The 13279-nt window shown below is 41.7% G+C and overlaps 1 protein-coding gene across 7 annotated transcripts in view; it reads right to left on the reverse strand.

The window, feature by feature from the left end:
* KALRN (kalirin RhoGEF kinase) overlaps window positions 1-13279 on the reverse strand; it is a 434957-nt gene that overhangs the window by 25357 nt on the left and 396321 nt on the right. For all 7 annotated transcript variants that reach the window (XM_032445881.1, XM_032445877.1, XM_032445875.1 and 4 more), the window contains 9 exons: window positions 11560-11626; window positions 10257-10360; window positions 8892-8961; window positions 8360-8446; window positions 7481-7573; window positions 6963-7013; window positions 6577-6654; window positions 5864-6049; window positions 2967-3138 (listed from right to left, as the gene is read on the reverse strand). In XM_032445881.1, the coding sequence (XP_032301772.1) occupies window positions 2967-3138; window positions 5864-6049; window positions 6577-6654; window positions 6963-7013; window positions 7481-7573; window positions 8360-8446; window positions 8892-8961; window positions 10257-10360; window positions 11560-11626 (908 nt within the window). The remainder of the gene's footprint in view (window positions 1-2966; window positions 3139-5863; window positions 6050-6576; window positions 6655-6962; window positions 7014-7480; window positions 7574-8359; window positions 8447-8891; window positions 8962-10256; window positions 10361-11559; window positions 11627-13279) is intronic.

The following is a 13279-nucleotide window of genomic DNA, read 5'->3' on the forward strand; positions in this document are numbered from 1 at the left end:
TAGATAGTGATCACACTGGGAAAAAGAAGGATATAAATGCCAGACAGTAAAAAAAGTAGTGTGATAAGTTTAGAAGAGAAGGGACAAGGGCTAGGACTTATGTGGAATGGGAAAGAGACAGATTTACAAGGCTCTGACTCCCATCCCCAGACCTATGGGTTTGCTTTCTGCATGTCATGTGGCTTCAGTGGCTGATTTATAGGCAGTTCATACTGTCTGTGTACATGCACCAGACTAAACCTACTGGAATGCAGAGAGACTCGTCTAGCAAGAGGCAGACAGGAGGACACAGTGTCACAGCATCAGCCCAGCCGGGGAACCACAACAGAAAGAATGTCTTTCCCAACAAGAGGAAAAGGAAAGACAAACAGAAAGGCTCAGCGCTATACCAAACGTTCCCCTCCCAGAGAAAGGCAGGGCTGGTCCAACAAGAAACCACTTGATACTGGAGAACAAGAGACTAAAACAAATCAAGGAAGCCAGATTGCTTTTTTCCTCAGTAGGAAAGACATTTTAGCAGAGACCTGTAGCAATCTGAAGGACTGCTGGCTCAAAAGCCCAAGCAGTGACTTGAATTTATGCCACAGATATAACCCATTTCACTCGCTTACCTCAGCTGCCACTGAAAATGCTTTGGTCCTGCTGCAAACCAGCCACCAAGGAGCAGGAAGGTTAGGGAGGTGTTTGCAGTAAACAATGACATTTCACTAGTATATGCAGCAGATTTGGCTGCAAGATCTTTAGCAGCAAGACCTGAAGGAGAATGCCATTATCTTGAAACAATTAATCCTATCCAGTGCTTTTAAAGAATACCTGGTTGTGTCCACTTGTGGCTACTAATTCCAGTTAGCTAAGACAGGGGTGCCTGGCTTCCCACCTCCTGCTCAACATCTGTCACTATTCTCACAGGCTCCTGGCAAAAATCAATGTCCACGTACTTGCTCTCTCGGGAAAAACTCATAAATCATGATAAAAAAGTTACAGATCAACGGCGTTTTTTATATGAAGTACATCCACCACTGACATACTTCCTTTACAGCTCACTTCTTAAAAGCAAAAGGAGAGAACATTCACTACAGCCAATCATTTTGTGCATGTTTCTTAAGCTCAGCGGCTTTTGTTATCCCAAAGGAAAACATAAAAAGCTTGAATATTACAGTTTAATTGCACCATGTTTCACATGTATGAACCGAGTATGCAGATACTGTGCTTTGCAGAGTTCCTTATTTGTTAGGGCTTATTTGCACATAGTTCCTTATTTGTTAGGGCTTTCCCAAACAAATCAGAAAAATCAGGTACAGGGAATATTTTCTTATTTAGTTTATGCAGCATCGGCCCACTGTTGGTTTAATATGATTTTGAAGACAGAAAACATCCGTTTTCCATTTAATGAAATGGAAAGCTGAAGAACATATTTAAAGATTAGTCAGACTCAAAGAGATTACATCCTAAAAGCCACTTAAACTGTTCTAGACTGGACAAGCTTGACTGGATACAATACCATTTCCTTGGATCTTATTTAGAGGTTTAAAGCAAATCCTTCAGCTTGTGTTTTAATATAAATCTACTTTTACTTCTAGCTTTAGAGATACTTAAGATTACCTTCCTAACCCATCAAATTCCTTGCTGGAACACAGGCTATGTAGGGGCTGCAAAGATAGTGCAGTAGAAAAAGGAACTCACTGGAAAGAAAATGCTGGGAAGATATGAGAGGATAAATTATAAGGAAAACAGGCAAGAAAGATGTGAAGGGACACAAAATCACTGCAGTAGTGCTTGTGGAGTCCTTACTAGGTTTACAGAAAGCCCTGTAGCTGAGCATTACTGGCCCTCATTCAAAGTCAGCTGTGCTGCCACAACACCAGCAAGTGCTGGTAGCACCAGGTCACATCAGGAAACTCAGGCTGTCCATCTCACCAGTCTCTTCAAGGAACCACTTTGCAGTGATTGCAGAAGATCCTTTCAGTTACAACCATGAAAATGAAACATCAAGTTTTGGAATCACGTTAAACACAGTTTGTCTTCTCAGCTCTGCCATAGTTTTTGAACTGCCACAAACAGACTTTGTCTGTAACCCTTTCCCATTTAACTTCCGAGATGTAAAACTATGCTAAATCAAAATGAGAAAACCAAAACCAAAACCTATAAAAACTCCACACTGCAAAAAAGAGAAGCTTTGCTTGGATGTGAATTGAAAGAGATTCTTCAGATTTAGCAACAAAAAAGTCCACAAAACAGAACACCCCGAATAAAAAAATGCTAACACGCTGTGCCAACAAAAACATCTTGATTCAAGCTAGCAAGTTTCACAACAGCAATCATTTATTAAGGTTTTTAAATATAGAATGCTCTTTTAATGTAAGCTCAATTAAAAAAACACAACTATTTTGGCATGAATAGTACCAAACAACTTTGGAGGCTTCCAAAGAAATGCTCCTGCTCTGCTGCTTCCAACAACAGACAAAAGGAGATACCACTTTTATTCTCTCCCTCCAGCCCTGGTTCCTTATTAATTGAATTTGATTTCTCTGTATTTTCAAAATCCATTTTTGCTGATCATGTGTGTGCTGTTTGGTTTTGTTTTTAATAGAAACAGAGACTTAATTTGAAATATGATTTCAAACCACCCCAAATCTCTTCCTAAAGCAAAGCTGACGTTTTCAGCCGGCCCCTGTTCATGTGCAGCTCCTGGGGTTACCAGGAGTCCTCTGCACAGTTTCACTCAGCTGGTTCCTTTTCAAAGACCAGCTGATGCCTTATGAGGCCCCTTTCACATGTACTCTGTGGATAGCACTTGACCCAGTCTTTAATGACAGGCAGACTGAGCTCTCATTTTCTCCATGGGATTTTCCATGTGAACAAGAAGTTCCTGAATGTTTTTCACCCAGAGGGAACAAAGACACAAAGATTTTTGAGTCCCACTTAGTGTCACTGTTTGGGATAGAGTGCAAAGCCGGTGTACATACCATTTAGGAAATCCCTTTGTGTGTCCAGGACCTGGTTGATGTCCTGTACCCAAGCCTGCTGTATTTCTGGATTAGCTGCCTGTAGAACGACTCTCTCAGATGTTTCCCGGCTCATTAGAGCAAATTTGCAGGGGTCATTGTCCACGTTTTCTTCAATGACAAGGTAGTTCATCTGAAACAATCCAAGGGAGCATGTGTTACAAGGAGCATGACTTAGCATTAGTCAAGAATCAGAATAGAATTGTTGTGAAAAGTTCCTGAAAATAACTGAGTCCAGTAACAGACTGTCAGGGCATAAGCAGAACTTGCCTCATCTAGGTTTAAGGAGGTAAACGTCAAGCTTAATAAAGCTTTGACAGACAAACCAGACATCTGCCATGCTTTGAATTACAATTTCTATTTTAAGGTCACACAAAATTGACTGATGAGCTAAAAATTTACTGTAACCCATAAATAGAGTTAAACTGTTCTCATTAAGACGTTAATAAGGTCTATCATTCCTTCAATTTAAGTGAATGTTTACATTTCTTATCCTTCACTGAAAGAAATTATCTGTCTAGTGACAGAAAATTAACATATTAAATGGAATTTACACTGCATAAGAATATATACATATATAAAAACCCCAAAAACAAAAAATTAATTTAAAGCGTGAGATGGAAGGAGTCCCTTCCCTCCCTTCTGCAGGTCCCTGTGGAGTTTGTGGAGCAGGCAGGCACATGGAGACAAGGGAAAGGGTGGACTGGGAGCTTGGACAGTGCTCTCCCTCTTGCTCTGAGCTGCTGCTCCTCTGGCTGATAACCAAAGCAAGCAAGTCAATTCTCTATGACTCCAAGAAAACAACTTGTAGGTCAGAGTCCTAAGGCCACTGTTGGTGTCTCAGGCAGACACATTTGCCAAGGCTGCCCACTTAAGTATTTTGAGAGCTTGAAAGGTGTCCAACTGAGCAGTGTCCAAGAAGGAATGTGCTATTTCTGAAAGCTAACGACACCTCACTGCATAAAGATTCTTCTCTAATGTAGGACATCACGATGAAGCTCCTGTCACTGTCTGAGAGTGATAGACCTTGAGGACGCATATTTGGGAGACTGATCTCCCTTTCAGACCAGAATGGCAACATCTGAAGTCATACATACATGTTAGTTTAACAGAGAGACCTCTGTGGCTGTGACATAGAGGAAAGAAATGGGACCTCTGGTGCTGCCTTGGCCCTCCTGCTGGGTGGGAGGACGTGACCAGCAGGGAAACAGCCTACATCTCTCAGGAAGTGTCTCCCAGAGAGTTGGACAACCATAATGGAAGATGGGATCGAAGTGTTGCAGTGGGAAAGCACAGGAGCCTGCAAACACAACCAGAAGCTGAAGCAGGGGCTGGGAGCAGGCTGGGAGTGCTGCAGGAATGCAGACTTCCAGCTGCAGTGGGGGAGATGCACGTGAAGCCACGGGGGATCCCACATTTGCTGTAGTTACTCAACAGGAGAATGTGCTGTTTGCCAAATGGAAGAAAAGAGGGACTGGAAAATTATCACACAGAGATTTTAAAGCAACTCAGGCAGTGGGAACAGCATTACTTTAATAAGCTGTTTAACTAGAAAAGCAACCCATACCCTCGAGGCAAGCTAATTTTATTGACATTAGAAGAGATTTATTTTTCTCTCTTTATCTACAATATACAATTCAGGAATTGTTTCCTGCAGATAAAAGCCTCATTGTGTTATACGCACAATAAACCGAAGTAAAAATGATTCATGTTATTTCTATCTCCAAATTGAATCATGATTTAATTCAGCAGCAGGATAAAATCAAAGCTGCTCATCTAAATCAAGATTATTGTTTATTTGTAAACTTTAGGTTTTTCCTTTCTAGCTTATTACTTGGCTGAAACTCTACAGAACACTGACTTGCAAATGGATATGCTTTTCAGTAAGTGCCGCATTTGCTGTCTGCCAAGAAGATGCCTATTATCTATTATAACAGGTTATATGGTTAATATGCATTATTTTACCTGACATTGTTCTCTTCTGTTTCATACTAATGTATCATTTAAAATTTAAAGCAAACACAATGCATTCTCCCACATTTGGTTTTAAATGCACTTCAGGAAGGAAATCAGTTCCAGACTGGTTTCTCAGCTTTCAATGATGCCGATGTTCATATGAACCTGTGACTTTGCTCTTTTCCAGCTACAGCAAAGGCTGTTTTACTGAAAGAAGTGGAGCGTTCAACCTCAGCTACATTCCAGAGGTGAATTCTGCCTTTCTCGAATAAACACAGAAACCCTTGGAAAAACAATAAACATGTTTTCCCTGATTACTTTCAGTTTTTACTTCTAATCCCAGTCCAATACCCTGGAAAGATTATTTGAAAATTAAATCAATTTCTTAAAAGCTTTCTTAAGAGTTCATCTAGCTTTGTAATTCCTGAGCTACGTTTATTTCTGTGGGTATTTTTGTTTGGTTTTGAAATAACTCTATCATGTGCAGCACTCACATTTGTACCAAGAGTCCCACCCCATCAGGAAGGGTATTTCCAGTAATGCCACATCCAGTGACTTACAGTTAGGCTTAAGATGAGGATTTTGTTTCCCCCGCCTTTTACGATCACGCTTAAAAGCAACTATTATACACGTACTTTTCATAGTGCAGGCTTTATAGCAATATTGGCTAACTCAGACTTAAGAGTGACAGAAGACCTGCCCTGTGAATATAGGCACTCAGTGGTTTACTTCAAGACAGTGGTCTTAATGGCTTCTGATCTACTGCAAACTAAACGCCAATGTTCTCCACAAAATGTTGTCCACCTATGGCAGGACAGAGCAGCGTCACAGAACAGAAAATCAGTTAAGACATCTCTATGTGAGAGTCAAACAGAATACACGCCTCCCACTCTATTTCTTACCTTTATGCTTTTCTTGAACATGTAGCCCGGTGTTAAAGATCCTTTCCTAAGCAGCTCGCTGAAGATAACTATTTGCTCAAAGAGAAACACCCTACGTTCCTTCGGTCGGGACTGAACTCCGGAGTCCTGTTCTGTCACATAGAAGGTGTCCTGCTGCAGCAGCTTGCCCTGGGCTGTCAGCTTACCCTGAGGAGCAACCAAGGCACCAAAGTTACAAATTCTGACCCCATGTGGTCCTATGAGATGATCTTCTATACTTTGCACAGTCCTCTCTTACCCGGTCTGCCAAAGACTACACTGTTTCAGTTACAACCCCAAAGTTGTACCCTGTGGAGTTAGAACTCACAAATCCCCTCCTGGATGTGCTAGGCTTGGAGGGAGCTATTAAGCTGTTAGTGCTTGGTGACCTTACTAACAAACTGAGCAGTCTGGTTCAGTGTTTATTTTCCTCTGACAGCACAGATAAGAAGTCTAATTCAGGCTTGCAGAAGCTTTTACAGATCTTGCATTTTGAAGAAAGGACACCTTTATTCTTGCAAGTTTAGAATGACAGGCATATCACCTCCACCTTCAAAACCTCACCAAGGTATGCAGCTCACCACTGGAGAAGGACAACTGCTAGATGAATAGCTTGAGGTGGGGCTGATTGTGGAGACAATCACAGAAAGACAAAGCACTTTTCCTAGCCTGGCTGTTACAAAAGCAGAACATACCTCAAAGCCTTGGAGGCGACCCAGGTTCATCATATCATTGCAACGTTTTGGTACAAGGCACATTAACTCGACTGCTTTCTGTTAAGGAGAACAAAGGGTTGCATTGGTAAAGGGTCCTTAAAAGCAAAGTGTCAAATAATGAACTTCAATAGTGTGATCAGTGCTAGAAGGTATTCATGGCAAGGTCCTTGTGTGCTCAACATCTATGGGAATGTCTAAAAGAGGACTATGCCTTCATCTTTTACTTCCGGCTTGATCTAAAGAGAAATACTGCATTTAGAATATCAGCAGGACCTTCAACTATTGTCAAATACTGTGGCTTGCATTTCTCCATGTAAAGGGCCCTTAGATATTGCAGCATCACTATCCAGGCCATGAAAACGTACCTCTATTTCAGAGCACTCCAGACCAGCTTTTTCACTGTACCTCAGGAAGTCCTGGAGAAAGCAGAAACGTTTGCATTAAGGCACTTCAAGGAAGAGAAAAGAGAAGATGACAGTTTTAAAAATGAAGCAGCACATTTTTTCCAGTGATTTTTTTTCTGTGAAGCAACTTTCTAATATGAATAAATTCACATTCAGAAGTCACAGGTATAGGTTGCAATCACAGAAATTTGATTGTGAGTTTGCTGTGAAATTTCAGAGGCCAAAAAGTCCTATTTGAAGTTTACAGAAACGTTCCAACAGAAAATAAGAAAAGCCCTCTGATTATCATTGGCTACAGACAGCTCTCACAGATGGGACCCTCCTGCTCTCTGGGTATCTTTCACAAGACTCAACCACTGCATGCCCACATATAAACACTCTTTCTTCCTAATATAATGAAGTTATTCTTCAATTAACACTAAGGCGGATTGAAAGTAACAGTGTCCAAGATACAGTATAATCCACATCTTTGCACTCACCTTGAGAAGGAGCTGGTATTTAGTTATTCTCTGAATGGGTTTGATCAGAAAGTCACTGATGGTCAGCCGTTGGTTTATTTCCTGCTGAACCTCCTAAAAAGTGAGGATTAAAAAACAATTGCAAACAAGCACAGAGTAAAGCAGAGGAGACGATAAAATGTCTCCGCGGAGACTTACTTCTACAGAAAGCTGATCTGCTCTTAATCTTTTGTTTGCAAGAGCGAATATCAGAGGATTTAAAAGTCTGGCATGTCCTATCTAGGCTGGGACTGGGTAAAAGTCATGACCGAGCTGGAAGATATTTGAAAGCACAAGATTCCTTCCCTCTTGGAGCTGACTGAGCTGCAAGGCCTGGTGACGGCTCTCTCCACTGCAGCAGGGATGTGCTCACAAACAAATCCTACAGAACATGCCTTGTGCCCTTGGGTGAAACAAAACAGCTTTCTGTATTTAAACAAGCTTCTTTCACATTACTATCTAAGGTCGAGATATTATATGTGTCTAGTCCCAAAGACTTCTTGAAACAGACAAAGTTATTGGAAATTTACGAGAGGCACCACCCAGCTCCAATGACTTTTACCTCCTCCTCTGTAGATTACAGATCAAAAAGTCTGTTTTATTTATTTTGGACAGAATTCAATGCAGTTGTGGCACTCTGAGGATAACAGAAAGTGAGTGCTGGATTAAGTGGCTTTTAGAAATTAACAACATGGGAATTTGAGACAAATGGAAGAACGTTTTTCCCCACAGCAGACTTTAGCAGCACTAAAAATATCAACATCATTTGGAGTTTGTTTTAGACAAACCTCACAGGTTATGGCATAATCTACTAAGACTCAGAGCTGTGGGTAGCAATAACATATAATGAGCCACACTTACCTCAAAATATGCCTCGTACTCAGCTACTATATATTCAGAACGTGGCTTGTTTTGGCAGTACACCACATACATGTGTAATCGCCGCTCCTGTGAAAGCAAGATGCACAGCAGCCTGGTGAGATATCAGCTGCTATTCTGTTCTGCTTTAAAAAGCTGGCAGAAAATTGCCTACATGTTCTACTTGGTCGTCTTCATTTTTGGTTTAATCAAAGATTTGCTGACATGGGACTGTAAATCGGCAGCTGGTTCTGTTCTCCACTTCTACCTCTTAGGCAAGGGGAGATTTGCTTGGGGGCAACCACCTCATTAAGAAATCAATTTCCCCCCCCCAAAATAAGAAGTCTGCAACAAGGTGATGATAAATATTAGGGGGAAATCCAGCTGCTCACTGAAGAAGCATAACTATAAGTTAATTTATATTATGCTCTGAATGTTGAAGTATCCAGTTGACACAAACAGATGTTTTTGGAAAGGAGTCATCACATTCTAAATGATGAGTGGACTAAAAGATAGGTAACCAAATAAAACTTACATGTTTAATAAAAAGCTGTGCTAAACGGTCATGCTCCTGAAGACATTTTTCCAGTTCGGCCAGGAAAAAGCTGGAAGAAAGGATACCAACATTTCTGACATCTCAGAAGACTTTTTTAGGTCATCCCAGCAGCAAACCAGTCATCCGTCAGTAATGTATCAATGCAGTTTTAGCTATGGCATTGAATAATAAATGAAAAGAGAAGCCTGGCTTCAGCCCTTGGTGGTGGCATATCTAAAACAGTGAACTAGAGCTCTGAAATACGGAATTACTGTCTTGCAAACTATCCCCTCTTCTTTACTGCTAGGCTTACAGAAACACTGATGTTTTTAAACTGCCAATGATTACCTAACTGCACCCCCCCAATAACTTATAAAATAGAACTCTTCTGTGTATCTAAACATTCGTGAAAACCCAACAGAGACTTTACAAGGAGTTCTCAGTTGCATGAGCAGATAAGGAGCACTGGTCAGCATGAAACAGACACAGAAGTTTCCACTTGAATAAACAAATCAGTGCTGGCATGCTCTGTTTTACTCCATTTCTCAGTACGCTACTATTAGTTATATTTATAAACACAGCCTCTGTCTTGACCTGCACCTTTGGTAGGTGTCTGCTTGAATGGTTAAAAGCATAAACACAGCTCAACCAAATTTCAGAAACATACTGTTGTTATTCTGACTGGTAGGTAAACTCCAATAGCCCCATTTCCACGATATTCCCTTTTCACTGCAGGATTTCTCTGCCAAATGCTTCCATCTATTTCCCACAGTAGTCAAATGCAGAGCATATACCAGCAACAGTTTGGTCCCGAGTAATCCCAGAACCTCAAAAAAGATGCACATTGGTTATCTGTCCCAGCTAAATGCCCCTATCACTGCCATCAGCTGCAGCTACTTCCAGTATCTCAGTCTTGTATGAAAGTTAAATTCAACTGCATTTTAAACAGACTTGACCCAGATATGCAGAACCAAAAATAGGGACCTTATCTGTTACAGAAAACTCATCACACTTAAACAATGAATGGCACTGGTAAAAATATTCTGTTGCTGACATAAACTTAATATTTTGTGATTTTTTTTTCTGACATTTTTTGGTTTATGCTTGCAAGAGCTGTTGTCAGAAGCAGACCATGTGAGAGGCACCCAAGGGATAAGTGATGGCAAGGACACTGTGATTCCTTGGTGAGGGATACATCCAGAGCAGAGGAAAGACAGTGAGGCAATGTCCTTAGGAAGTTGTGCCCTGAATGACCTGCTAATGTTCAATGAAAGGCAACCTGGATGTATGGACACCACATACCCCAATCCTTTGTAAACAAGTGGTTAGAAAAGAGCTTAAGAATGAACCAAACCAACAACTTACTCTTTGTGCCAGTCATAGATCTGGTGAATATTGCCAAACACTATCTTGTCTTTCCCTTTCATGTCTTCAGAAACTCCCTTTTCTTCTATTCTCTTCATGAAGCCCTTTAGGATTAAGGATCAGTGATTAGCAATGGGTTCATACCAAGAGGGGAGCATAATTACACTCATTTTGTTCAAGGAAGTAAAAATCTCTTGTCTTTTTTCTTTGAATATCTAGTTATTCTGAATATCTGTAATAGTTTTACAAACCTTTATTAGATGTCACTGAAGTGACAAGTGCAATTAGAAGATAAAAATTAAACAAAAGTAGTTGATCATGCTCTCGGCTTTGCTGGTAAGAGGCAGAAGCCAGACTCCACACAGACAAAACTCTTCTATTCATCACCATAAGTATTTTGTGGGAGCACAAAACCATGCAGAGAGTTTAAAGAGTCACATGAATAGGATTTCTCACACCTCCTGAGAGTTTCTTTATAAGCCTTTGGAGCCCTGTAGCCCTGTCAGCTCTGCCAGTGGAGCATGATGTAAACAGAAGATAACACAAAGTTCTTCAAGTTTGGGAGCTCCTGAAAACCGCTGTTAGATGGGCTGATAATTCTCCTCGGAATAGTGAATGCCAGAAGCATTCCCCAAAGCCTACTTCAATCAAGTGCCTCCAGTGCAAAGCCCTTGCTGGGAATCAAACCTTGATCATGCGTGTGGGTTGTCTCTGGCAGCTGATCCCTAGGGATAGGCCAGGCTTTTACCAGTTGAAGCCTACAAGACCATGACTATTTTTCAAACAAAGGCATAAAACAACAACCTGAACTCTCTAACCATAATCCACTGGCCACACACACACCTTAGAACAGATCCAAACCCACTTTTGGAAGGCACTCAAACACAGGACCATAGTCCAGGTGGAAACTCAAGTATGTTACCATTGTAAAATATTAATTTGAAGTGAATCTCACTGCATGACAGCAAGAATGGAACGAAGTAAATGGAAGAGGCATAAATTATTCTCCATCACTTCTCTTATGGCTGCTCTACAGCAGGAAGTGCTTGTCACTGGCAGGGTGGGCCAAGAAAAACCTTTGCACACTTGAGTTGAAACCTAAAATACAACATTTGTTAGATGGAAACAAAAATAGTTTCCAAAGGCATTTCTTCTTGTTTCTGTCAACATGAGAAGGGGACCATGGAAGCAAAATAAAGCAGTTTGTTTCTCATGCTGCAGGCTTTTTTTGTTTTTGCCCCTTTTCAGCACACTGTTTGTTAGTGGGAAAACATTCTCTATGGTAGGGTATGCTTCAGCTCACCTCCACAACAGTTCCCAAGTCTTTGACGTAGTCTTTTTCAGTCTGGACCAGTTCATTTAAGACAAACCTAAGTTAAAATAGAACACAAATCTATTTGACCACACTCCTGGAAGTTACAGTTTGCTCCTTACCACGTATCACCTCCCAGCAAATATTCACCAGCATCCCAGGAGATGCAACCCAACTCACTCTTAGCTCAGTGGAATGAAAACAACAAAAAATGTCACATTTCAGGCCAGAGTAGTTCCAGCACTCTTATCTAGAGCATCTCTCCTTTGTCCCTCTTATGTACCAGGTCCCCAGGCACAACAAGATGCCTGTGTTTTGAATTACCCTTCCCTGCCCTCCTCTCCTCCTTGCAGCCCTCCTGTTGGCAGCAGGAACATTTCCCAACCCGTTTTGAAGCAAGGAGGAAAGGATTTCTTGCCCCAATTCAGTTTTCTTTAAGAAGTTTCAAACACATGGAAAACAAATCCCCCCTCCTGCCTTAACACAGAGCTTAATCTGTCAGACTCAGTAATCTGTGTGTGTGTGTGCTCTGTGATTTACGTTTATCTGATAATCCTGGGTGGGAGAGTTGGCTAATGAAGGTCTGATGCACACAAACAGCACTAATTTTGAAAAAGCCCCATTTTTTTTATGTCAAACTGCCTAATCACATCGTGTTCTTTTGAGGACAATTTCCAAAGTTACAGCTTGCTGCAATCAGTTTTCCTCTCAATTACACCAATACATGGATTTGGCACATGACAAATAAACTCCATCTGTGCTCGAGCTCATTCCGGCAGCAACAAGGCTAACAAGATAGAGGAGTGCTTTCATGTCTAATATCTCTCCCCTCACATCAATCAGCAGGCCGGCCCACTTGAAGAGACAGGGCTAAGGGTGAACAGTGCTAAGATAAAAGGAGAAAAAAAAACAACACAGGCTGGCTTTTGGCTCCAGTGCAACAGCAGCCGAGGTGTCCCCTGCTTAGATGGAGCAGAGAAGATGCTTGAACGTGCAGCAGGGAGAGGTCAAACAGCTGCTTCTTCGTGTAGGAGTGAAACCCAGCCCCCTGGGCAGAGGCCATGGCTAGTGGTGATGCCAGATGCTTGTGCACTCTGCAGCGTCCTGCCAAGCTGCGTGCCTGGGTAGTAAACACGAGCAGGGCAAAAGGCTGCACTTTGGCAAGGCAGCAGCATGCAGCCTGGATGAGCATAGCCCATTCTTCTGACTGTAAGAGTACAGCTGGCCAAAGCCTGCTCTAAGAATGAAGGCAGGGGTGGCACCCATTGCTGCAATGATAGGTGGGCAGGTGTGAATCAAAGCTTGCTGTGTCAACCACGTGTCTGTCAGGTGAACACACTAAACCTCATCTGGCTCCCCAAAACCTCTATGGAATGGGACTCTGAAGGCAGTCCCAGATTTCAGGTTTCCACGATGTGTGCTGCCAAAATGTTGAGTTCACTCAACTGATCTGGTAGCAGAGAGCGAGGCCAGGCAGGAGGTTTTGTGTTGACTGCATAACAGTAGTTAAAATGGTATTAAATACAACAAGGGTGTAGCCCTCTCACTTCTGAATAAGTTCCAGCATCTGGATATGTTGGTAACTCCACATTAAATCTGCAAGAGTAGTGGACAGCAGGTGGTAGGTGGATGGTTGAAATACGTGATCTTAGATGTCTTTTCTAACCTTAATGATTCTAGGATTTTATTAGGACCACTGTCTTTCTGCTCA

Source organism: Coturnix japonica, chromosome 7 (genome assembly GCF_001577835.2).
Source record: "Coturnix japonica isolate 7356 chromosome 7, Coturnix japonica 2.1, whole genome shotgun sequence".
Classification (NCBI taxonomy): domain Eukaryota; kingdom Metazoa; phylum Chordata; class Aves; order Galliformes; family Phasianidae; genus Coturnix; species Coturnix japonica.